The sequence below is a fragment of the Carassius auratus genome, chromosome 40 (assembly GCF_003368295.1).
Source record: "Carassius auratus strain Wakin chromosome 40, ASM336829v1, whole genome shotgun sequence".
Lineage (NCBI taxonomy): Eukaryota > Metazoa > Chordata > Actinopteri > Cypriniformes > Cyprinidae > Carassius > Carassius auratus.
Window position 1 is genome coordinate 1,820,585 of NC_039282.1, and position 25,163 is coordinate 1,845,747.

The window sequence follows — 25,163 nt, forward strand, 5'->3', positions numbered from 1 at the left end:
GGAGGACAGAGTGAAGAGGAGAGTGATGCCAGCTGTTCGCAGCTATCTGAGGTGTCAAGTTTTGACTTGAGTCATTTCCTTAGTTCACAGTTATCAGTGCTGTGAAGAATTACTGTTTAAAGCTGTAATCAATTAATATAGAGAAATAATTTTGTATCACAGGTCAATGTTTTTGCACCATGCATTTATAAAAGGCAACACACCAACCACCTTCCCAAAATGTATACTGAGAATCATTTATAAATATGTGGTAAACAAAAGAGAAGCTTGAAGGTCTGTGGCTTGAAATAGTAATTTGTTACAGTTTTGTTCTATAAAATAAAATTTAATACTGCTATTTTTACACATGGAGATATTTTTAATGTAGAAATAGTAGTATTTCTAATCAAATAATGTCAATAGTTTCCTTGCTGGTAAAAATAAATAAATAAATAATAATAATAATAACACTGACTGGGTGATTTGATCACTTGCACAGGCATGCGTCAAGCGAATTACAGAATGTCTGATGAAGGGTTCAAAAGGACTGACTTTGGCTGGGGTGCTTTTATAGTTTTATGTAACTTGCATATCATATGCATCTTGTCAGCTGGCCATGTCTTGTACTGCTACCAAAAAGTTTAACATGATTTCTGTTCAAAACTTTAAGCATGAAAACACTGAGTAGAATAGATAGACAGGTAATTAAATAAAAAATAATAAAATAGACATTGAAAATATACATGCACTGGTATACCGACCATAAATCAAACCAAAATAATATAATTGGGCATTGGGGTTAAAATGAATGCATCTCCGAGGAGAACTTTCTAAGAAAAGTTTAGATCAGTGGTAACCAACCTTTTTAAGCCCAAGATCCCTGACCTCTTTCTTTATAAAAGACAATATCTATCTATTGAATAATTCATAAAAAAGGAAGCCCAGATTGTAGTTCGAATTTGAGGGCTTTTAATTAGTATTTTAAAGGGGTCATATGACGTTGCTAAAAAAAACATTATGTTGTGTATTTGGTGTAATGAAATCTGTTTATGTGGTTTAAGGTTAAAAAAACACAATTTTCCACATACTGTACATTATTCTTGCTCCTCTGTGCCCCACCTTTCTGAAAGGCATTGATTTTTAAAAAATTAATCATTCTGAAAAGTGAGGCATGCTCTGATTGGTCAGCTATCCAGTGCGTTGTGATTGGCCGAATACCTCAAGTGTGTAAAACCCACTTTAAACAAGGCAGTTGTTGCATCCAGTGGGGACATAGTTACTGATTATAATGACTTGTCTTTTTACGTGTTGTGTTGCATAAATCCTCAGTGGACCACAATCAAGTAATCAGTCCCATAGTATAAATATCGCTGACTTACCTCTACCCATTGACGGTTAATCAGCATCCCTCCTCAACCCCATCTCCTCACTTCGAGTTCACTTTATAATTAGATGGAGAAGGGGGGGGTACTGTAGTTTTGGGCAATTCCCGAGCTTGGAGCCCTTCCTCGGACAGCACGCCAAATACGCATACCATACCTCAGCTAATTGTATGTAAGCGTGAACTCGTGAAATGACGGCAGCAACAATACTACAGCGAGAATCAAAGTTACACCTTTTTTGTGTGAACATTTAGGAAGTGTTATGCAAATCTACCCACATCATGATGTAAAGATGTGGGGGGGGGGGGGCATTTTAGGAGTCTTAATTTTATAAAGAATATCTCTTTGGGTTTGAGACTTTTAATTATTGTATAATTCAAGATTATCTGCATAAAACAAAAACAGCAGATGGGCTGCATGAGACACAGATTCACTCCATGACAGCCACTTCATCAGCTTCCTATCACACCCGTACTGGCTGGCCACCGGAGGAAACAATGGGCTCACTGCTCCCTGGGACCTTAGAGAAGATGGTTTGGTGGCCAATGAGAGGAACAGGAAGAGCCGCAAAAACAGACCTAAAGCCAGAGCGAAGATAGTGTCCCAAGTTCAAGCAAGTGACACAAACCAGAAATGACAGATGAGTGGTGAGGAAGCAGAAGCTAGCAGTGCTTCCTCTTATTCAGACTCAAACTGTGCCAAAACTATCTTTTAATCATGGGGATAAGGTGAACTGGGTTTGACCAGCTGTGATGAAGGCAAAGCCAAGTCTGCTGGTAGCAGACCAAAGTTTAAGCCCATCTGTGTATACAATGAATGGACTATAATGTTTGGGAATCTAATCGATCTGTATAAAGTGTTATTAAAGATATGTAAACTTCATGCAGAATCTACATCTTAAATTATGCCTCGCTCATCTTTTGATCTGATTTTGGCATTTTTAGTTTGACTAGATAGTTGCATGTCAATAAGCTTTTCTGACCAGATTTAGTTTGAGGTGAACTGAAGAGTTGGTTAAAACATGTTAGATTTTGCATGACCATTGCTGCATATAAAAATCATCAAACGTAAAACATACCGAAAGCATGATGAAACCGCACACTCCTTTTAAACTGGGCGGACCATATTTGTATCACAAGCTCAGAGCAGTTGCATTTACTCGTGGCTCAGCCAGGCATCAAGATGAGTAGCTATTATCATTCAGGAACAATTAGCAGTGTGTCTGAAATCCTAGTATTCCTAAAATTATTTTCACTTTGAATTTGTCATGTATGCCAGATTCTTTACTGTCCCATAAGACCATGGGAGAGAGTTTATAAATGGCTGTAAAAGCGACAGAATTGATGCTTTAGGGCCTCAATGTGGAATATCCAGATGGTCCAGACATGGGTAAAGCATAAATATTGTGGAAAGGCAATGGTACAAATTCATAAGGGCCAATGCAAAGTAGAAACGAGCTATAGAGTCTGGACCATTATGAATTTTTGGAGCAAGCTATCAGTTTTCCTTATGTGTAAAATTTGTTCTGTTCTAATTTTCATAGAAAGTTACCGTAAGGTCCTTCTGCTGATGAGTCCATGGCACTCCAAATAACTGTTTGCAGAAAAATCATGAAATTTGGCACACTTGTTGTAGATTATAAATACACCTTTTATATTATACAGGTGCTGTTTATATAATTAGAATATCATCAAAGAGTTTATTTATTTCAATAATTCCATTAAAAAAGTAAAACTTGTATATTAATTCATTACACACAGACTGATATATTTCAAATTTTCTTTTTTTCTTTTAATTTTGATGATTATAACTGACTTATAACACTTCGTCTGTGTGTAGTGGTTCTTGAAGCACTGGCTCCAGCTGCAGTCCACTCTTTGTGAATCTCCCCCACATTTTTGAATGGGTTTTGTTTCACAATCCTCTCCAGGGTGCAGTTATCCCTATTGCTTGTACAATTTTTTTCCTACCACATCTTTTCCTTTCCTTCGCCTCTCTATTAATGTGCTTGGACACAGAGCTCTGTGAACAGCCAGCCTCTTTTGCAATGATCTTTTGTGTCTTGTCCTCCTTGTGCAAGGTGTCAAAGGTCATCTTTTGGACAACTGTAAGTTCAGCAGTCTTCCCCATGATTGTGTAGCCTACAGAACAAGACTGAGAGACCATTTAAAGGCTTTTCAGGTGTTTTGAGTTAATTAGCTGATTAGAGTGTGGCACCAGGTGTCTTCAATATTGAACCTTTTCACAATATTCTAATTTTCTGAGATACTGAATTTGTGATTTTCCTTAGTTGTCAGTTATAATCATACAAATTAAAAGCTATAAACTTTTGAAATATATCAGTGAAAGTGATGTGACATTCAGCCAAGTATGGTTACCTACACTCAGAATTCGTGCTCTGCATTTAACCCATCCAAAGTGTTGTAACACAGCAGTGAACACACACACACTGTGAGCATACACCCCGGAGCAGTGGGCATCATTTAAGCCATGGCGGGATTCAGTGACTTGCTCAAGGGCACGTCAGTCATGGTATTACCGGCCCGAGACTTGAACCCACATCCCCATCTGTGTGTATTTAATGAATATAATATATAAGATTCACTTTTTGAATGGAATTAGTGAAATAAATCAACTTTTTGATGATATTCTAATTATATGACCAGGTCCTGTAAATATACCCAATTATATATATAGTCTCCATCTCAAATGCTTTAGACCCACCAATCACTCAAATGTGCATGTACTAGACTTTAATTTAGATAAGAATTTTATGGGGGAAATAAAAAACAATACTAATAAATAATAATAATTACTGACAGTTCATCTGATCTTTGCCAAATTTCGCTTAACTCATCTATGACTATGCTAGCAAAAAGCTGTGTAAATTAATGTTGATGCACAAAACTGTTCTCTTTTGGTCTGTCCATAGATAGGACAATGATTAGGGGAGGCCTATATGACCAAAATACAAAGAGAATAATTCAGAGCTTTAAAGAGCTTAAAACAAAGAGCTTGTTTTCAACCTGCAATACTCCCAGAAAATTATCTTCAAAGTACAGCCTAAACATTTGAACTTTTTAGCCACAAAACTTTGGAAAAGCACCATGAAAACTAGTAGTCTAAATCAGTCTTTAATATAACTTACAGTCTCACTTGCCTCTAGTAAAACAAAAAACAACAATTGGATAGAAGTAAAATGTTGACCTGGCTCCAGTTTGAACTCAGAAAGAGTCGTGGAGTGAAACTGAAAACACTAAGGCAAGGAGAAGCAAATGTTGCCAACGTTTGAATTCACACAGCATACTTTGATTCTGGTTGGATATACATTGTGCAGCATCTGTTGGGACATGCTGTATACTGTTGGACAGGTACAACAACACTGAAAGAAAATTCCAAAGATGACAAAAAAAAAAAAAGCTGGATGTTACAAGTTTATGAATTAGCTTAATTCCAGTTGAGGAGATTTAAGCTCTTCAGATCTTGGCCAGGCAATTCTCTAGATTGTGAATATCAGCATCTCCGTCTTCTCCTTTGCTTCCAAGAGCGCTGCACTCGATGAACTCCACCCGATTGGGCAGCTGGGTGAACTCGAAATCTTTGCCTTTCTTCCCCAGGTACACCGAGCCCCCAACAGCCCCGTCCTGAGAGGAGAGGGCCGCAGAACGTGTCACTCTCAGAGTATTCCTGTGGAGAAGACACAAACCTACTGTCAGTCCATTACAAGAAACAGCAACACACATGACATCTTACTAAAGGTTTCACAGAAAGGCATCTTGTGCATGTGAAGCATCTGCACATTTACAAAGCCAACGCCAAAGTGAGGTCTCTCTCCTCCAGAAAACACTTCAAACATCTGGATTCTAGTCCTGCCATTATTTACAAGATGTAGCCACTTCAACATGTTGCACATCTGCACAATCCCCACCTTGATTTACAATAACAATGTCACAGTTATCATAGATATAAGAGTGTTAATAGCTGGTCATGAAGCCTCAGGAGGCTGAGAGACAGGAACTAAACCGTGTATTTCAGGAAGAGGGTGTACAGAGGTGCTGCAATCATGTAGAGTATCACACACAAAGAACGTGACTCCAAAAGTAACATGATGTCATATAAATGAGCACAATATTGGCACTTTAACTAGATTACTGAAACAGAAATAAGTGAATACTCACAACTCCTTCTCCAGCTGCTGCTGAATTAATTTGGCTGATTTAGCCATAGAGATATCTACAATACAAAACACACATGTATTACAGATACATGAAATCCCTCTATTACCATATTTTTGGAAAGCAAAATACATCTGCAAATATGTATTAAATTTTTTTTTTATAAAGCAATCATCAGTGGTGTCCGACATTGATTCACTACGCAAACATATTAAAGCAAGTCAATGTGTATTAAATGAATATTATCAAAGCTGATGATATTCTGTCGACTACATAATAAAAGCACCTTGTAAAATATATTTTAAAATAGGTTTTAAATGTTTAGTTGTGAATGTTATGTTCATCAATAACCTTGTTTGTTGCAGGCTACCACAAGTGTGGGGGCATTTTTCGCCACTATGTTGTCTGTGAGGATGGAGTAGAGAAACTCAGCCACATCTCTGACGTCCTTCTGGAAGACGCTGCTGTCCACCACAAACACGATGGCTCTGCAACACCAAAATCCTTGAAAAGACATACTCAACCAAGTGCTTCCTGAAGCAGTCCAGGAAACTGTCTTTTTTTTTTTATCCAGCAGCTAGAAATTTTGATCAATTACTGAACATCTATTTGCACAGGTGTGAATGCTGACTAAATGAAGATCATTTCAGAGCAGAGCAAGAAGACAGTCATGCAGCTCCATGTGAAACAATGACAGGTTTCGGATCAAGCAGAGGTTTATGGGGCATTTTCAGGAACACTGAATTGAGACGAGTGAAATTAATCTGATTTGGTTTCTATATGCACCCCATAGTCCAATCAAATTACAAAACACAGCTGCACTTGCCATGGAAGTCTAACAATTTGCAGTTATATTAATATATGATAAAATCCGGGTTCCTCCAGGCTTCACACAAGTACATTTAAGACTAATTTATTCATTTAAGAATAAGTTCAGAAAATGTAAAGAACAAATTGAACACTGTTCATCAAAACTGATTTGATCTAGTTCTCCAGTGCAAATGTCTTAAATCACATTTACTTGAAGCAAAATTACAAAACCCTGAAATAAGTATAAAACAAGAAAAAGAAGTTAGCCAATGGATTAAATATGAACTTTTTATTCATATTATGATGAAAAAGTGTAATGTTTTCATACCCTATTCATATTTCATATCTTCATTTTGCATCTCAATTCAAGTAAAGTAACTTGATTTAAGCATGTTTAGATCTTTGCACTGGAAGAAAAGGTAAAAATTATTTTTTAAGACCTACAGAAAGTGGGTTATCAGTACATTACAAACCTGCTGTAATGTGCAGTATTCAGTTAAAAACTGGTTTAAAAAAAGGACTTTTCCTGGAACCTAATTGGATTGCTTTATTTTTATTTTTCCTATGACTAAATCATTTATAATAAACACTGTAACATTCCATTACAAATTCTGATCTCATGGTGAATTGAAAGCACTTAAACTGTGGGAAAGGTTTATTGTAATGCTATTAATTATGTTGTGCATTGAATTGACTGCTTGCATGAACTGTGAGCTCTGATGCTGCTTCAAACCTTTTGAAAAATCTTAGTTGACAAAATGAGTTAGCCACTAATGTGCAGCAGTGGCTGGAGAAACATGACCAAAAGCTCATCGCTAATCGATTGCTGTCTGCTTTAGAAGTCCAAAGGAAAACATCTGCCTGTTCTTATATTACAATAAGATCATGTGAATGTTCCTGGAGCGAGCAGGACCAGAGGATCCCACTGTTTCCATGCAACTAATACTAGTATCGTCATTCAGTGTGAACAGGCCTTCATGCAGAAAAGCTCATATTCATCTTCATAACTCACTGAGCCACGGCCTTGTACTTCTCCACAATCTGAACTCTTAAACTTTCATGACCAGGAACATCGATAAGAGTCCAGCTGCTGCCCTGCAATATTAAAAACAGTCTCCCATTAAACTCTCAGTGTGTTACTCTGCATGTTTAAAACCAGCTTCTGTGCCTCATCACATAATGGATTCATAAGAAGTGATATTAAATGACTTACTCTTTCATTTTTGCTCTTGTATGTGCTGCTGTTCTCGGTGATGGACGTCTGTGTTCTTACAAACTTCCCGAGTAATAACTGGAAAAACACTGCACATCATTGCCAGTCTAATGACTGTATTGTGGAAGAGCAGGAATGTTTACGCTGTATGATCTTTTTATGAAAGTGGAGTAACTCACCCGAGTGAACAGAAGAGTTTTCCCAGAGTCACAGAGTCCCAGCAGCAGCACAGCGTTCCTGGCTTTACTGGAGCCCCAGAAATTCCCAAAGAACACTGACATGCCAGAAAAAGAACGAGTGAAATGTCAGAAAAAAGAAAGAAAAAAAGGTCAACGTGCAATGTCAGACAATCTTGACATAACGGTGATCACCTACAATGCTCAGTGCAGCAACTTTTTTTAAGATGCAATAGGAGTAGAATTAAAAGTAATACTTTAACGTCTTAAGTGCCACCAGTGGGCCTATTTGTGCTCTTTTTTTCATTAGTAATACTCATAACTTGCATATCATTTGAAAACTTAAAAGCTCGAAATTCATCCCGTGAAAGCCATGAAATCCGACATTGCTTTACCATGGAAATGGTACGGTCATATATTTCGGCAGTCTCCTTCCCCTCACTGGGTGGAGTCAGGTGTCATATTGCAAAATGTATTATGGTCTTTTAGAATCAAAACATTTCATAATCTTGACAAAATACATATCGTCTCAAGATTCCGTATTTTGATGTCACCTGGTGGCTGCTTGTAGTATAACACCCTAAATAAAATCTCCCAGGAAACGCAATTTTTTTTAAAGATCAACTTCAAATTTGGATTATAACTTATTTAGAAATAAGGCTTTCATTTTATAGCACAACTTAAGGGGATAAACAACACTTCTCATGGTTAATCTCGACAACTGGTAAACTACTTTTTTTTCACCCAATCACAGCATTGAGCATTTACTCTGAAGTCTTACAGAAAACACGCCCTCAGTTTACAACTGAGGGATAAATCAAGTAAATGACAGTTTCTGATGTAAAACTACTACTATCATTATAAATGCACCATCTGAATCATTTGTTTTTTATTTATTTACTTATTTATTTTTTAAAGCAGATCATTACCCATTTTAAAGCGGAGAAATGTTACAAAATGTTAGAAAAAAAAAAAAAACATGGCAAGGGAAATTTAATGTAACTTATGCATTTAGCAGTTGCTTTTATTCAAATCGAATTCCAGTTAATTTAGGCTAACATTTTTAACCTAACAATTCATAAAAATAAAAAAAATTGTTGACAAGATTTAAAATGTGTATTAGACAAATCATATTGATATGTCAGGGTTGACAGGGTGGCAATTACAGTACTATTAAAAGTACAAGACTCCTTGTTCACACAAAAATGTCATTCTTTTAATATTTTTGTAAAACATCTGTGTTTAAGATATGTGCACAGTCTCGATGCTGCAAACATAAACAACAATAATAATAATAATACTCTTGCAAACTTCTAATAATGTCTGGTATTATTAATGTCTGCTCTGGATTGAAGCTGCTGCTTCTTCTTCTTCTTACCGATAGTGAGAATCACGAGCGCTAGAGCCACTAATATCCCGATGATGAGAACGCCTTCTTCACTCTGAATATCCCTCATGAAACTCTCCATGAACTGCTCCTCGGAGAAATCCTCTACATCCACGTGAATCTTCTCCTCCTCCATGTTTGCCCACACACGGAAACGAGCGGAACACAGCGGAAGTGAATGACACGTGTACTGCTTCCGCCATCCGCGAGAACTCCACGTACTACCGCGGTGACGGCTGACCTCATGAATATTAATAAGTACACGTTGCTGTTACTGGCCAATCATGAGGTACGGAGATATTGTTAATATTAATGAGCGTATCTTTTCATAGCAGGATTCACCTGAACACAGGGGCGAAAAAAAGTATATAAAAGTTACAAATTAGAATTAAAATGGACGTAACATAATTTATCATATTTTACATAGTGTATCTCCCAATTTAATGTCTGTTAAACTCAGGTCTGTTAGACGCCGCCGTCACATGACAGGTGTTACTTTTCTCAGGGTTTACCAGATTGAACCAATCGCAGTTGACTATAATTATCGATTGATTCGACAAATCCTTTAATAATTTAATGAGATTGCCAGAGCATATGTGTTAGACTTTAATGTTCACAGTTTAATCGTTCAGGTGTCTTTATTTATGCAAGGTCGTCAGGTTTGACTCGGCTCTATGCCTGCTGACGGAGCGCGCCGCGCGTGTCCGGCTCCCCGGGTAGGAAACAGCGACGGTTGCTGACGGAGCGCGCCGCGCGTGTCCGGTTCTCCGAGAGGAAACGGCGTCGGTTGCCGTCGTGTGAGCCGAAGATGGCGGTGTCCAACGCGGCATCGGTGTGTCGTTACTGGACGCGGTTTGACTTGCAGCAGCTGCAGGTCAGTGACTCTCTGGTCACATTCGAGTGTGTCTGTTGCACAGTGGCTGTGCTCTTATCGGTCCGCTTCGGTGATCGATTACCGCTGCGATGTAAACATTGCACGAAGCAGTCATGGACAGCGCAGAACAGACGTCAACTTTAATTTAATGCAAGACACGGATGTGCTTGTTAACATTATAGCTTGTTTTTATATAATCTTGACTAAAGATCCTGACTTCGCTGTGTCAAATCACAGAAATGTTTATGCTAGTGTTAGCTAGTTATTATGAGCTAAAACTAGCCCGTCTAGTTAGCCTCAGTGTTTCAAGGAGCGGTATTTATTATTTGTTCACAGTCACGAGATGACAACATTGCTTTCACTGAGTTAAGTTTGCAACGACTTAAGAAATGTTTTGTGTTCTTACTGACACTATCATTTGTATATATCCTTTTATAATTTTCTTTTGTTGTTGTTTATTATGCCACGTAAAAATCACTTGGGTAAACCTCAAGTTTTAAATGTTCTATATAACTAAAGGAAATAAAGAACGTAAGAAAGTTGTCAATAAAACATTTAAACAAACTCGTCACAACTTTTCATTGTCTACCTGGTTGTTGGAAAAAAAATGCAACTTTAGTTCAACCTGTGAATAGATTAAGCAAAGAGTATTAAAGATTTAAGATCTGAGTTTAGACTGACTTGTGTGATAAGTGTTTATACCTCTGATCTGTGATAGAGTTATAGAGGCCCGTGGTTTATACATCTGTGAATAGAGACAGTCAGACTGACACCTGAGAGAGCACAAACAGAAGTTATTTAACAAACACACACTATCCTCCGATCTGCTGCGAGATGAATTGTTTTGCAGTTTGAACAGGAGAATAAAACAAGTGGGAGCTTTAATATAGCCACATGATTATAATAAACCCCTGATTATTTTAACCTAACTTAAAAATAGATGGACTTTGCAACTCTGCAATTGCAATTTTTATGTTTATTTCTTTCTATAAGAGGCAAGAAACACCATGTCTCCTCCAAAAATTGGATTAAAGAATAAACCACAGTACAAAGACAAATTTTACGAAATATTACATAAAATTGTATGCATCGATTATCAGCACAAAGACCCCAGGAAAAGTCAGTTTTATAATGCCATGAAAAGTCTTCAATGCTATAAGAAGGGTAGTGATTGTTCTTACTTTAAGAGGTTTTAAATTTGAGTATGAGAAAGCTTATAATTTGTTTTAATAGCATAATTACATTGTCAGTGTAAAAACTATAAAACAGCATTGTGTTTGTTGTTGTTTTGTACATCTTCTGAATTTAAGCTGAATCATGTGCCAGCTGGAAGTGTGACCTGAGCATGAGCTGATGTGCTGTGTGTGTGTGTGTGTGTGTGTGTGTGTGTGTGTGTGTGTTTCAGAGGGAGCTGGACAGCACCGCCACACTGCTGGCCAGCCGACAGGACGACAGCGAGCAGTCACGGAAGAAACTCATCGACCAGAGCCGGGACTTCAAGAAGAACACGCCTGAGGTGTGTGTGTGTGTGTGTGTGAAGTACACCTGAAGCTTTTGGAGTGTCAGGTCATGGTTCTTCCTGTCTGACGAACAGTGTTTGTGCTCTCCGTGTGACTGATGTAGGATCTGAGGAAGCTCGTGGCTCCGCTGCTGAAGAGTTTTCAGGCCGAGGTGAGTTTTCTCCTGAGCCATGAAAGAAGTGAACCAGCAGATGATTGACTTATTTGAGTACCGCAGAAGAAGACACAGTCATCATGAGTAGATCTGTTTGAGGGACAGTCAGGTGCTGTTAGTGTGTGTTGGTGTGGATGATATTTGCTCCTCTTTGTCTCTTCTAGATCGATGCGTTGAGTAAGAGGAGTAAAGAGTCCGAGACGGCCTTTCTGAACGTCTATAAACGACTGATTGATGTGCCAGGTGAGTCTGTGTCACCGTCCTATCACCTCTACACCGAGTTCTGCTTCATGTTTGTGACCGCACCACCAGGTCAAGGAAAACAAGAGGAAAATCGCACAAAAAAAACACTAATTAGGCCTAACTGTTGTAGACTGACCTGATCTCATGAAAGTGCGTAGTAGAGCACGGTTTTCTGTTTTTGGCATAATTTTTATAGCAGAAATGGACTTTGGCGTGCAGAAAATATTTTTTAATGAGATCTGGCTACTAAAGGAGAAACCAGAGAGAAAGGTAGATCTATAATTAATGGCATGGCTGGTTCAGTGGACAGAAATGCGGGACACGTATAATAACGGATTACATGTGTGGGGCAAATCTCAGCCTCCCGGTTTTCATCTAAAATATCTTAAATTGTGTTCTGAAGAGGAACAGAGCATTTATGGGTTTGAAACGACATGGGAAAGTGATTAATGGAGTAACCCTTTAACAACCGTATTCCTAAAATTCAATGATTTAATTCTCAATTTGAAAGTTTAATCTCGCATCATAATGAGTTTAACCTCAAGATGGTTTTCATTGTGTGTTATTTGTTGGCTCTAATCCTCTTCTGAAGTGGGCACCACTGACTTCCACAGTGTTTAGTTTTTCCCACTATGGCGTCAGTGGTCCCTATCAACTTTTCAGATACCAACATTTTACAAAATATCTTCTTTTGTGTTCAACAGAAGAAAGAAACTTGTACAGGTTTAGGATAAATAAATGATGACAGAAAATTCATTCTGGAAGTGAACTAATCCTTCAAGTTTGAACCGTACTTGTGATATGGCTTTATGTGATTATTAATCTTCAAAAAGATCTGATTTCATTAAATAAATATGAGCAATGTACATTCAAAGTAAAAATGCAGCAGTGTTGTGCGTTCTGGCTCACAATCAGTGAATACTGCACACGTATGATCCACTGATGAATTATGATGTTTAGTGTTTATATTTAATCTGTTGTAGATGGTGGCAAGATTCATATTTGATCTCCCTTGTTTGTTTAAATGAGCTGCTGGAAGTAGTATATAGCATGGACATTTCAAAATAAGAGTCCCAATGTGTTTTAGGTTAAAACAAAACTCTGTCTGTGTCTGTGTCTGTGTCTGTGTGTGTGTGTGTGTGTGTGTGTGTGTGTGCGTGTGCGTGTGTGTGCAGATCCGGTGCCGGCGTTGGAGTTGTCGCAGCAGCTGCATCTGAAGGTCCAGAGGATGCATGATATAGATACAGAGAACCAGAAGCTGCGCGAGACGCTTGAGGAATACAACAAAGAGTTTGCTGAGGTCAAGAACCAAGGTAAGACACACACACACACACTCGTAACACTGGAAACATCCTGTCATCTTTTCTCCAGACGCAGCAGATGTGAAGTTAGGCTGAGACCGCTCATGAAAATATTGGTATTGTACTCGATCTGGAAAAAAGTGCATTGCATTACTGAATATGCGACACTGTGCAAATCTGGGGCTTCAGTATCATTCTGTCGAGCAGCTGTCAGTACACAAGAATCAGCTCCAGTACTGCAATGCACACAGTTTTCTGTTTGAGCTGGTTATGTAGTCACATAAACAACACATCATAGCAGCGCAAACCCGGCTGTTTAAACACTAGGGTCTATATGTGTGTGTGTGTGTGTGTGTGTGTGTGTTCACTGAACCGTGTCTTGTGTCTGTAGAGGTGACCATTAAAACACTGAAGGAGAAGATCAGAGAGTATGAGCAGAGCATGAGGAACCAGGCAGAGAATCTGGCCCTGGAGAAACACCAACAGATTCATAAAGACTATGCTGAGAAAGAGAGGTCAGTACCCATCATCTCTCATCTGTAGAAAAACAGCAGGTCTTGTGGTATTGTAAAGTGTCCTAATATCGTGTTGGAGTCCCCTACAACAAGTTTAAATGCATCTGAGGTCAGAAAACATGGTCATTTTCTCAGAATATACATTTAATATTAGAGTCATTGATTTCAGAGCAAACCCCGCCCTTCCTCAAGCTTGCTCTGCTCTGATTGGTCAGCTGGACAAGCCTTGGTGGATACGTTAGCCGAGTGCTATCAAGACTAACTGATGACAAAATACAGTTTGTCTACAGTAATGTTTGAAGAATGGCAGACAAAAGACGCTGTGTCTTAACTTTTAAATCAGAACATAAATAACTCTTCTCTTCTCTCTCACATTAACCCTTTAACTGCCGCTGGAGCACTGTGTGCTACACTGTATTCTTTAATTATTAAACAAAGTCATTAGAACAACATCAGTCTTCATTAATCAACACATTCTGAGGAAATAGCGTATTATCAGAAGTATATGCACGGTTTTGATTAACAACAAGCAGATTGTTTTCACTGAAGGAGAACTACGTTATAATCTGCAAATGAGGTATAAAAAACAACAACAACCTATGACCTGTTCTTTTATAAAATCCACAGTTTAGTCACTTTCACTGCCATTAAAGCTTTAGACCTGACATTGACTTGCATTAAAAGATGAACTAGTTCTGTTCTGCCAATTCAGATTTTTCAGTTTTAGCAGGTTGTTGTAATAATTCATTTGTAATGCTGAATGTCTTTAAATATTACATTTCCAACCCTGATCAAACTCACGGAGCAGTTGTTTAATAGTATTTCACAGTCCTCAGAGATGGACCGGTCTAAAGCAGTTATCAGTCTCGGTCAGTAAAGTGTCTCATCTGCTCTAACAGGAAGTTGCAGGAGTCACATGAGTCTTTGGTTGGTAAACTACAGGAAGCTGAACTGAGATCCCAGACCCTGCAGACAGGTACTAGCTGCTCTCACGTCTGTTTTCATTCATATGTTATATATGTTATATTATAATACTGATCATTATATGTTGTTGTGTGTGTTTGCAGCACTAGAGCGAACTCAGACAGAGCTTTTTGACCTGAAAGCCAAGTATGATGAAGAGTCGACTGCAAAGTATGAGGATCATCGTTCACGTTCATTTATCAGTCAAACTCTTTCATCTTCAACTAGCTTCTGATTATCCACTTATATCGTACACTGCCCTTCAGAGATTTACTTCATGTTTTATTAATACTTTTATTTAGCAAGAACACTTTAAAGTGATTTAAAAGGTTATGGTGAAGGCATTTACCTTGTTTCAAATACATACTTTCCTTTCTATTCATCCAATAATAAAGAACAAAGCATTCAGTTTCACAAAGATAGTCAGCAGTGCAACTGTTTTCAACCTCGATAAGAAATATTTATGGAGCGCCAAATCAGCATATCAGAAAAAAATTGGGAAAGCATGGATGAAATAATGAACGCAGTTGAAGTTAACCATGTAGATAACTTTTGTTCTCCCAGTCAAAGTGCTTGGGTTGTTAATGCTGTTCACCAATGGTTAAATAGTGCACAATATAGTTAAGATGAATGTGACGTGCAGATCTGCAGCTGATTGGCCACTTCTAAATAACTTCTAATAATGAAGGAGAAGAACAGAGTCCAGATCACATCCAGTACAAAGAGACTTTCACAGATGAATGCGTCAAATTATTTCCTTCCAAAAGAGTTGCATCGAGGTCATGGTGGTCATGTGTTAACAGATGTGCTAAGAGTGTGTGCTACATTAGTACAGTGTGAACGCATGCTCACATGATGAGTGTTAAAAGAGAGATAATGCTGACTTTATTCTGTTCTCAGGGCCGATGAGATTGACATGGTGATGACTGATCTGGAGCGAGCCAATCAGGTACAGATTCAATCCCTGTCATGATTCTGCATCTTTATTCTGAAAATAATACAGGATTTGTTCGAATGTTCAAAAGATTGTTGAAGGCGTTAGTTAGTTGTCATCATGAACCAAAGATGAACCAGAGTTGTGTGTGTTTTGAACGCTGTGAGGCTGAGTGAATGCTGTTGGAGGATGTTGTAGTTGGTCTCTGATGATGATGATGATGATGATGATGTTTCTCCTGCAGAGAGCCGAAGCTGCTGAGAGGGAGGTGGACGCTCTGAGAGAGCAGCTGTCTTCAGTCAACAGATCAACTCATGCTCCCACACGGAGAGACTCCACGCCGTACACGGTACAGAGCGAGCTGCTGGTCTGATAAACCTCTCGTATTATCACACAAACACTGCTGCTAACATGGAACCACAGTTTAGAGTCCTCAAAGTAAACTTGACAACCGTCAAAAACAGCTAATAATAATAATGATAGTAATACTTGCTTAACTAATGTGGACAACATCTAATTGTGGACAGTTAGTAATAAAATAAGAGTTAAGAAAGAAATGACAAACAATGCAACAATTCAGTCCAGTAGAAGAAATAAACGTGTCCCTGGATCACAGAAGCAGTCTGAAGTCTCTGAGAACAGACAACTATACATTGTGTGTCAAAATGATCAATTATCTGTTATGCCAAAGATCATTAGGATATTAAATAAAGATCATGATCCATGAAGATATTCTGTACATTTCCTACCATAAATATATCAAAACTTCATTTTTGATTAGTAATATGCATTGTTAAGAACATCATTTGGACAACTCTGAAGGTGATTTTCTCTTGATTTAGATTTGTTTGCTCCCTCAGATTCCAGATTTTCTAACAGTTGTATCTCAGACAAATATTTTCCTCCTAACAACCCATACATTAATGCAAAGCTAATTTATTCAGCTTATAAATCTTGATGTACAAATCTCAATTTTGAAAAATTGACTCCATTCAATTCGATTTCGATTCACAAGCTCTTGATTCAATTCGATTCTCGTTTTTGTTTTTGGACTACATTCCTTGAATACACTTTTAATACAAATAATGTTGATATTCCTAAAACATTAACAGTAAACAACAGTTTACAAATGGTGAATTTTAAAAAGAAATTAAGATCCACAGACCTGTATTTTAAACCTCTTCTTTTTAAGACAAACCCACTGTTTACAACAAGGAGACTCGCCAGCCGGCTATTTGTACATCATTTTGAGTTTATCTGGCAGGTTAAGCTCAACAAACCAAATATAATACTGTGTGTCTGTGTGTCTCTGTGTCTGTGTCTCTGTGTCTGTGTCTCTGTGTCTGTGTCTCTGTGTGTGGTTGTGTTTGTGTGTGTGTGTGTGTGTGTTTGTGTGTCTCTCTGTACGTGTGTGTGTGTGTGTGTGTGCGTGTCTCTCTGTGTGTGTGCGTGTCTCTCTGTGTGTGTGCGTGTCTCTCTGTGTGTGTGTGTGTGTCTCTGTGTGTGTGCGCGTGTGTGTCTGTGTCTGTGTCTGTGTGTGTGTGTGTGTGTCTCTCTCTGTGCATGTGTGTGTGTGTGTGTGTGTGTGTGTGTGTCTCTGTGTGTGTGTGTGTGTGTGTGTCTCTGTGTGTGTGTGTGTGTGTCTCTGTGTGTGTGTGTATCTGTGTGTCTCTGTGTGTGTTTGTGTCTCTCTGTGTGTGTATGTGTGTGTGTGTCTCTCTGTGTGTGTATGTGTGTGTGTGTGTGTGTCTCTGTGTGTGTGTGTCTCTGTGTGTGTGTGTCTCTGTGTGTGTGTGTCTCTCTCTGTGTGTGTGTGTCTCTCTCTGTGTGTCTCTCTCTGTGTGTCTCTCTCTGTGTGTCTCTCTCTGTGTGTGTGTCTCTGTGTGTGTGTGTGTGTGTGTGTGTGTGTGTGTCTCTGTGTGTGTGTGTCTCTGTGTGTGTGTGTCTCTGTGTGTGTGTGTCTCTCTGTGTGTCTCTCTCTGTGTGTCTCTCTCTGTGTGTGTCTGTCTCTGTGTCTGTGTCTCTGTGTCTGTGTCTCTGTGTGTGTGTTTGCGTGTCTGTGTCTCTGTGTGTGTGTCTCTCTGTGTGTGTGTGTGTGTGTATAGCAGGATGAGGGTGCTGATCTGGTGCCGCGCTCGAGTCTGGAGGCGGAGCTCAGTGCGAAGGAGCGTGAGATGCTCCAGCTGGTGGAGGATGTCCAAAGACTGCAGGCCAGCCTCTCCACGCTCAGAGAGAGCTCATCTGCTCAGATCAGTCAGCTACAGCAGCAGCTCGAGAGCCAGACCGCCACGCTCCAGGTGCACCTCCTCACTCAGACCACTGACACGATAGAGTCCACACATGAGCAGGGGTCTACTGTTATCAGACCATATGAATATCTAAATATGTGCTGCACAACAGAAACGGAGAGAACAGCAAGCATTTGTTTAGATAAAAAGCATCTGCTCATAGCATGAGCTCTGCAGGTTAGCACACTTGTGAAGTCACGTGTATTCACATGGCACTTCATTCAGAATATATTTATCCTAACAATGGCAGTACGAAGGTGTTTAGCAGCCAGAACAAACTTCTCTGGAAAGTTCACTTTGGAAAGCTGTAAAATGGTTTCTAGTAGTCATGCTGGGCTTCTGCGCTGGCTAACAGTCACAGAGATGATGCACAGTGACAGAAAGGTTGCTGTCCTGCTCTAAACCGCTCTATTTCTGGGGATTGATTAAAAGACTGTGCAGCTCCACGTCTGAATGCCATTGCTGTTGTACTGCACAGTATTTGTCTTCATCACGCTCTTTTCATCTGTCCAGCATCTGGAGGAGAAGCTGCAGACACAGGCAGACTACGAGGAGGTTAAGAAAGAGCTCAGGTAAGAGATGCTCCCGCATGTTAACATCGAGGTGCGTTGAACATCGTGCTGTTTTATTTCATCATGGCTCTGTTTTATATGACAGCATCCTGAAGTCGATGGAGTTTGGGCCATGTGAGCGCTCCACGCCGCAGGTAAGCAGTAGTTGTGTGTTGGTTTGAGTGTAGTTCCTCGTGTTGATGTGACGTGACTGTGTCTCTCAGGACTCCTCTAAACCGTTAGAAGTGTTGCTGCTGGAGAAGAACCGCAGCCTGCAGTCTGAGAGCGCGTCTCTGCGCATCGCCAACACTGAGCTCAGCAGTGAGTGTGCTCATAACATACACCAGGAACACCTTACGATCAGCACATCAGTCTGACATCAGCTGCTAGCAGCGCTTCTCAACATGTGCAGCAAGTAGTGATGTATCCATTCAGGATCAACTTCTAAAGCCTTCATTTAAATAAGTGAAGAAATAAGAAATAAGTGATGTTTCTGTCATTGACATCACATTAACAGATGTCATTATTTAAATTGCTATAACATTGATATCATTTATTAATTTATTGTCATGCAATACTAATGATAAAATTACAAACATTTAGGATGTAGATTTTTCTGTGATGATCGATTCTGTCGATGCAGTATCGGTGTCACAAATATCAATACTTCTTTACATTTCATTCCAAACTTCAGGTTTCTTTCACTTTGAAACACACATGAAGTTATTTCAAGCTGAGATATCTCTGCCCCTGATATATCTGTTCACCCAGAGAGAGCTGATGGAGATCATCTGCTCGTGAATAAAGGCCAAGCTTCATTATTATCAGGAGTTTATGATTCAGTTATGACTGATGATGATATGATTTGCATCTGTATGGGAACTTCAAGCTTCCATACAGATCCCTTTATATGAAGAACAGATTTAATTAAAGCTTTGCATGTGAACGTTGATCAATGCAGATACGTGAAGCACATCAGATCTGGTGAACAGAAGCTCAGGTGTTAGTTCTTGAGGTTAAGCAGCTGTTGATCATGTTGTGGTCTGCTGTATGTGTGACGGTTTTTATTTAATCCTTCAATTCTATTAATCCACATTTAAAGGGATAGTTCACACATAAAGTACAATTTTAGAGCGTGTGATTTGTCTGAGTACTTACTGCTGTGTGTGTGTTTGTCTCTCTGTGTCTCTCTCTCTGTGTGTGTCTCTGTGTGTGTGTGTGTGTGTCTCTCTCTCTGTGTGTGTGTGTGTGTGTGTGTCTCTCTGTGTCTCTCTCTCTGTGTGTGTGTGTGTATGTGTCTCTCTCTGTGTCTCTCTCTGTTTCTCTCTGTGTGTCTCTCTGTGTGTGTGTGTGTGTGTGTGTGTGTGTGTGTGTGTGTGTGTCTCAGGCCGCTGTGCGTCTCTCCAGCTGGAGTTCTCTGCAGCGGTGAAGACCAGCGCTGAACAGAAGGAGCTGATCCTCAGACTGGAGCAGGATCTGAGCACCATCCAGACGATGTCCCGACCCGACGCTGAGGTCAGACCAGCACCGGCTTCACAACCATGACCAACACTCTCACATTTATCAGTTCTCTTTTGGGAATCATGACATAAACTCATGATAATTATCCAGATTAATTTAAGAAAGTAACATCATTTTACCCAGCCCAAAGAATTTGATTTGGCAGTAAATGTGGAAATGATAGATACGTCAGTATTCACAGGTTTGGGCTCAGTAAGATATTTAGCTTTGGTCTTGAAGATATTAAAGGATTCATGACATGATAAATCAAGTTTTTCTTGATCTGTTGACATAAAAGAGGTCATCATGCAAGTTTCATAGATTAAAACGTCCTCCTTAGTACAATTTTTTTTTATTATAATCTACACACACATTTTTGTGTGTGTGTGTGTGTGTGTGTATATATTAGTATTTTTCGGACTGTAAGTCGCACCTGAGTATAAGTCGCATCAGTCCAAAAATACGTCATGATGAGGAAAAAAACATATAAATCAAACTGGACTATAAGTCACATTTATTTAGAACCGAGAGAGAACATTACCGTCTCCAGTCGCGAGAGGGCGCTCTGTCTTCAGTGTAGACTACAGGAGAACTGAGCAGCACAGAGCTCCCTCTCACGACTGGAGACGGTGATGTCTTCTCTTGGTTTATGTCAAATAAATTTTGATATATAAAAAGCTAGGTTAATATTATGAATGAATCTCTAGGAACATTAAAAATAAAAAATAAAAAAATAAAAACTTGTGACAGTAAAGTCATTCACAGTTTTTCAAAAGATTTCTATTTCAAGATGTTCCTTTGATATTTCCACAGAAATATTGAGCAGCACAACTGTGTTCAGCACTGATAATAATCTTCATGTTTCTTGAGCAGTAAATCATCATATTATTCTGATATCTGAAGATCATGTGACACTGAAGACTGGAGGAATGATGCTGAAAATACAGCGGAGCATCACAGAAATATATTACACTTTAACAGATACTCACACAGAAAACAGATGATTTATATTATAATATTACTGTTTTTTACTGTAATTTTGAGCAAATTAAAGAGACTTTTAAAAGCATAAAAAAAATACTAGTGACTTCAGACTTTTTAATTGAAGTGTACTAAGTGATATAACCAAAATCACGACTTCCTGCTGAAGTCCTGACCAGCGAGCAGGTTATTATTCTCTGAAGAATGAAGTCAAACACTGAAAAGACATCTAGTAACTTGATCTGAGTGTGAAGCATGCTAATACACACTCTGTAGGAGGAGTGAAGGACTGTGTGTGGATCTGATCTGTGTGGGACTACAGTGTTCAGCAGGAGACACACGGACCGACCACATCACAGTTACACACATCACAGTAATGTGTGATTCTCTGTCTAGGGTGCAGACAGCAGCACAGTGATCGTCCCTGAGCCCATTAAAGAGGCCACTGCTCTGTTCACAGGTAAACTAAAGATCTCATGAGAGACGCATGATACAGACGAGTCATGAGAAGCTGCTACAGCTGTGTGTGTGTGTGTGTGTGTGTGTGTGTGTGTGCGGCTCTCCTCACACAGATCTTCCTCCGGCTCAGATGGACTCTATGCTCTCCATCGTCTCCAGTCAGAGGGAGAGGTTTCGCTCTCGTAACCAGGAGCTGGAGGCCGTGAGTGCACTTCACAGTAATGAGTCCTGCTCAGAGGAACACGGCTGAATGTGTTGTTTGTGTCCGTCAGGCCAACAGCTCCCTACAGCAGACCTTACAGAGTCTCCAGAGCCAGCTGGACAGCCTGCGGGCCGACAACATCAAGCTCTACGAGAAGATCAAGTTTCTGCAGAGCTACCCAAACAGAGTAAGTCACGCTGACCGTCCACATCGTATCACTAAACTGAAATTAACCCCTCAGAGAAACACACAATGGGTCACAACGTGGTTTCAACGTGGTGACATTGAGCAAAAAAAGACAATATTGTGTCTAAAATGCAGCTCATTTAATATTAACCTGTTCATTGAACTGTTGTTTAAAATCAATGTCACATTTTCGGTCATCCTGATATATGAAGAGCAAAAAAACACTCTGGCTTTTATGATATTGCTCCACTGTACCATATAGAAATATAAGACCAAACATCATACAGAGACAAAACTCACATCATGAGTCATTCTAACCGCTTTCTACTTGGCTCTCAAGACGTGTGTTTGTGAGTTTTTATTTTTTTTGCCAAGTAAATCATAGATGAATGCTGATGGTCTGAATATGTGCAGTAAGATCTTAAACATCAGTGATGTTCAGGGCGGGAAGGAGACTGTAGGTCCTAATACAGGAGATGTGTGTGTGTGTGTGTGTGTTAGGCTGGAGACAGTGATGATACAGTGATGCGTTACTCCTCTCAGTACGAGGAGAGACTCGACCCCTTCGCCTCCTTCAGCAAAAAGGTGAAGATGTGAACATAATCAGATGTCATTTGGAATAGTTTGCTGGTGTTGTTGGTTCAGTAGTGATGTGTTTATGTGTTTTCTCTTCAGGAGCGTCAGCGGAGATATCAGAGCCTCAGCCCGTGGGACAAGGCCACGCTCAGTCTGGTGTGTGAGCCGCGCTGTGTTCATCTTCACACACACACACACACACACACACACACACGTCAATCAGTGTTCTTTCAGTTAAAGTGTGCTCCACCTCATCCAGGATTAGGAGGAGTTTATTTCTTCAGATTTGGAGTAATGAAGCTTTGCATCAGAAGTCCTGGTTTCCATCCAATGCTGTGAATTTAACACAAAATTGTAATATTGCACAAACAGATTCGTCACTTCCTGATAAACTGTCAGTATACGTCACTAAGAATAATAGGAGAAGCTACTGAATATAATCATTTTCATGTGTAATAAATGACATATTAAATGAGTTACTAATAAGAACGAACAGATGAAACAAAATGAATGTGGTTATTGTTTTCGGAGGTGGATGCTGCTGTCTGGGAACGCAGTCGTTTATCAGTTATCTGGTTAATTAAGGATTTACCGTCCCATAGCATCACTTTTTTGATGCACTTGGGGGCAGTATTTTCGCAAAATGCAAGCGTAAAAACCTCAGTGTTTATATCACTAGATTCTGATGCAATACTACAGAATGCACATAAAAGCTCGGTGATGGAAACATTGTCCGTGTCTCAGCACTGGATGCTCTGCAGTGAATGGGTGCCGTCAGAACGAGAGTCCAAACAGCTGATAAAAAAAATCACAATAATCCACAGGTAATATCCTAATGATGTCATAATCGTAAAAATGTCATGATGGATTTATTTCTTACAAACTTACAGCCTTTGGCTTCTCAGGTCATAACTGTTTAACTGGAGTGCTGTGGATGTTTTTATCAGCTGTTTGGACTCTTATTCTGACGGCACCCATTCACTGCAGAGCATCCATTGATGAGACACTGATGCAGTGCTGCATTTCTCCAGATCTGATGAAGAGACAGACTCATCCTGAGGGGGAGTGTACTGTGTTAAGGTTATGCATCCCCCAGTGACTCCTGATGTTTGTCGTGTCCCTCCCCATCACTGTCTGTGCTGATGCTGTGTGTGTGTGTGTGTGTGTGTGTGTGTGTCAGGGTCGTGTGATCCTGTCCAATAAGACGGCCAGAACTGTGGCGTTCTTCTACACGCTGATGCTGCACTGCCTCGTCTTCCTGGTGAGGGACTTGAGCCTCAGGTTAAACCCTGCTTCATGTTGACCTGTCCTGATCCGCTGAGCTGTTGTGTGTGTGTGTGTGTGTGTGTGTGTGTGAGATCAGGTGCTGTATAAAGTCGCCTGGAGTGAGAGTATCGGTCGGGACTGTGCTGCATTCTGTGCTAAGAAGTGAGTGTTTTTCCTCTGAAACTCTGGTTGTGTTCCCATGCACCATGAGTGTTTCTGATTCACACTTCCTCTCCTCTTTCGTCCCACAGGTACTCGGACCACCTGCACCGCTTCCACGAGGATGGAGACACCTGGCAGTAGCAGCTTCTGTCCACATCAATCATATAGTGTAGATTGTCATTGAGTTACTGGGACGGGGACCAGGTTAGTTAGGGAATATTCTGGGTTAAACATCACATTGACGGGAGGTTTAGAGGCTTGATGCTGCTCATTTACACGATCAGATGTTCTGCAGATCATGCACATTTTCTTTATTACTGTTCAATGAAATCAGTCCGCTCTAACATCTGTGACACACATGATTCTAATGCTCTACAGAGAGAGAGATCAGTGCTAATGCGTTATTTAACCTTGTGCCAGATACTGACACTATACTCGAATCTCTTTATTTTGTATATTTAACTGTTGGGACTTTAGGTATATTCTCTTGAAATTAAATTGAAGCTTTTAGGCGACGTGTGTTTTTCTTTATTATGAGATGAAGGGATTTATAAACTATAAGAAGTTTGTGTTCGGGAAGATATTTTCAGCATCATTCCTCCAGTCTTCAGTGTCACATGATCTTCAGAAATCAGATTAATATGATGATTTACTGCTCAAGAAACATGATTTAATATCAGTTCAGAAGAACAGCATTTATTTCAAATAGAAGTCTTTTGTTAAATCACTGTGAAGTGCAACCTTGCTAAATAAAAGTAAAGTTTTCTTTCCCAACAAAACACACTGACTCAAACAGTGCTGTACACGAGGCAGTAATTGGAGATATTTCACATGTTCTTTACTCGTACAGAGGACTTTAAATACATGACGTGTGTGAGATGGTGTGGAGAACTGCTCTCTGAAAGCACCATCTGATCAGCCTGATTATTAATAAATGAAGGGCTTCTGTAGATCCCTGTACGGAGAACATCTCTGGACACACTGGTGATGCTTCATCGTTGCAGGTTTTCATCGTGGAAGCAGAAGTTAAAGGCTCGTTTTGTAATGAATAATAGGTGAGAAACAAAGCCGTCTCCTCCAGCGGGTGTTGTGTGCTTGAATAATTCATCTGACGGCTCTTAATGAGTCCAGACTCTCAGCAGTTCATTCTGCTCCACATGAGTGTGAGAGCTTTACCAGAGCCAGATCTGAACATGAGATCTTCTCCAGATGCTTTCTGTGCAGTCTGACTGTGTTATTTGTCTGCGAGAGACGGTGTGTTTCAGAAGCACTTCATTAGTGAAGCTGCAGCATCAGTGCGGCTCCTGGTTTCAGCTGACCCCGTGACCTCTGCTCCTGCGTTTCCCAGCATGCTGTCAGCACCGAG

The 25,163-nt window shown here is 39.8% G+C and overlaps 2 protein-coding genes across 3 annotated transcripts; one reads left to right on the top strand and one right to left on the bottom strand.

Moving 5' to 3' along the window:
* Nucleotides 1-4,476: 4,476 nt before the first annotated feature.
* LOC113058220 (signal recognition particle receptor subunit beta) lies at nt 4,477-9,328 on the bottom strand. Its single transcript, XM_026225913.1, has 7 exons — nt 9,114-9,328; nt 7,739-7,833; nt 7,560-7,637; nt 7,359-7,441; nt 5,888-6,024; nt 5,540-5,594; nt 4,477-5,048 (listed from the first exon to the last, which is right to left on the bottom strand). The coding sequence occupies exons 1-7, from the start codon at nt 9,256-9,258 to the stop codon at nt 4,838-4,840; spliced, it is 804 nt and encodes a 267-aa protein (XP_026081698.1). The 5' UTR covers nt 9,259-9,328; the 3' UTR covers nt 4,477-4,837.
* Nucleotides 9,329-9,795: 467 nt separating this feature from the next.
* Nucleotides 9,796-24,312, top strand: cux1b (cut-like homeobox 1b). Of its 2 annotated transcripts, none has more exons than XM_026225911.1 (23): nt 9,796-9,996; nt 11,402-11,512; nt 11,620-11,667; nt 11,835-11,913; nt 13,089-13,226; nt 13,606-13,729; nt 14,629-14,705; nt 14,797-14,863; nt 15,593-15,641; nt 15,871-15,975; nt 17,735-17,923; nt 18,428-18,486; nt 18,572-18,620; nt 18,690-18,786; nt 19,853-19,980; nt 21,343-21,406; nt 21,519-21,607; nt 21,678-21,794; nt 22,295-22,378; nt 22,469-22,525; nt 23,550-23,630; nt 23,733-23,797; nt 23,887-24,312. In XM_026225911.1, the coding sequence occupies exons 1-23, from the start codon at nt 9,931-9,933 to the stop codon at nt 23,936-23,938; spliced, it is 1,995 nt and encodes a 664-aa protein (XP_026081696.1). In that variant the 5' UTR covers nt 9,796-9,930; the 3' UTR covers nt 23,939-24,312. The 2 variants fall into 2 exon arrangements, with proteins under 2 accessions (XP_026081696.1, XP_026081695.1); XM_026225910.1 differs by having other exon boundaries at nt 9,799-9,996; nt 17,732-17,923.
* Nucleotides 24,313-25,163: the final 851 nt, after the last annotated feature.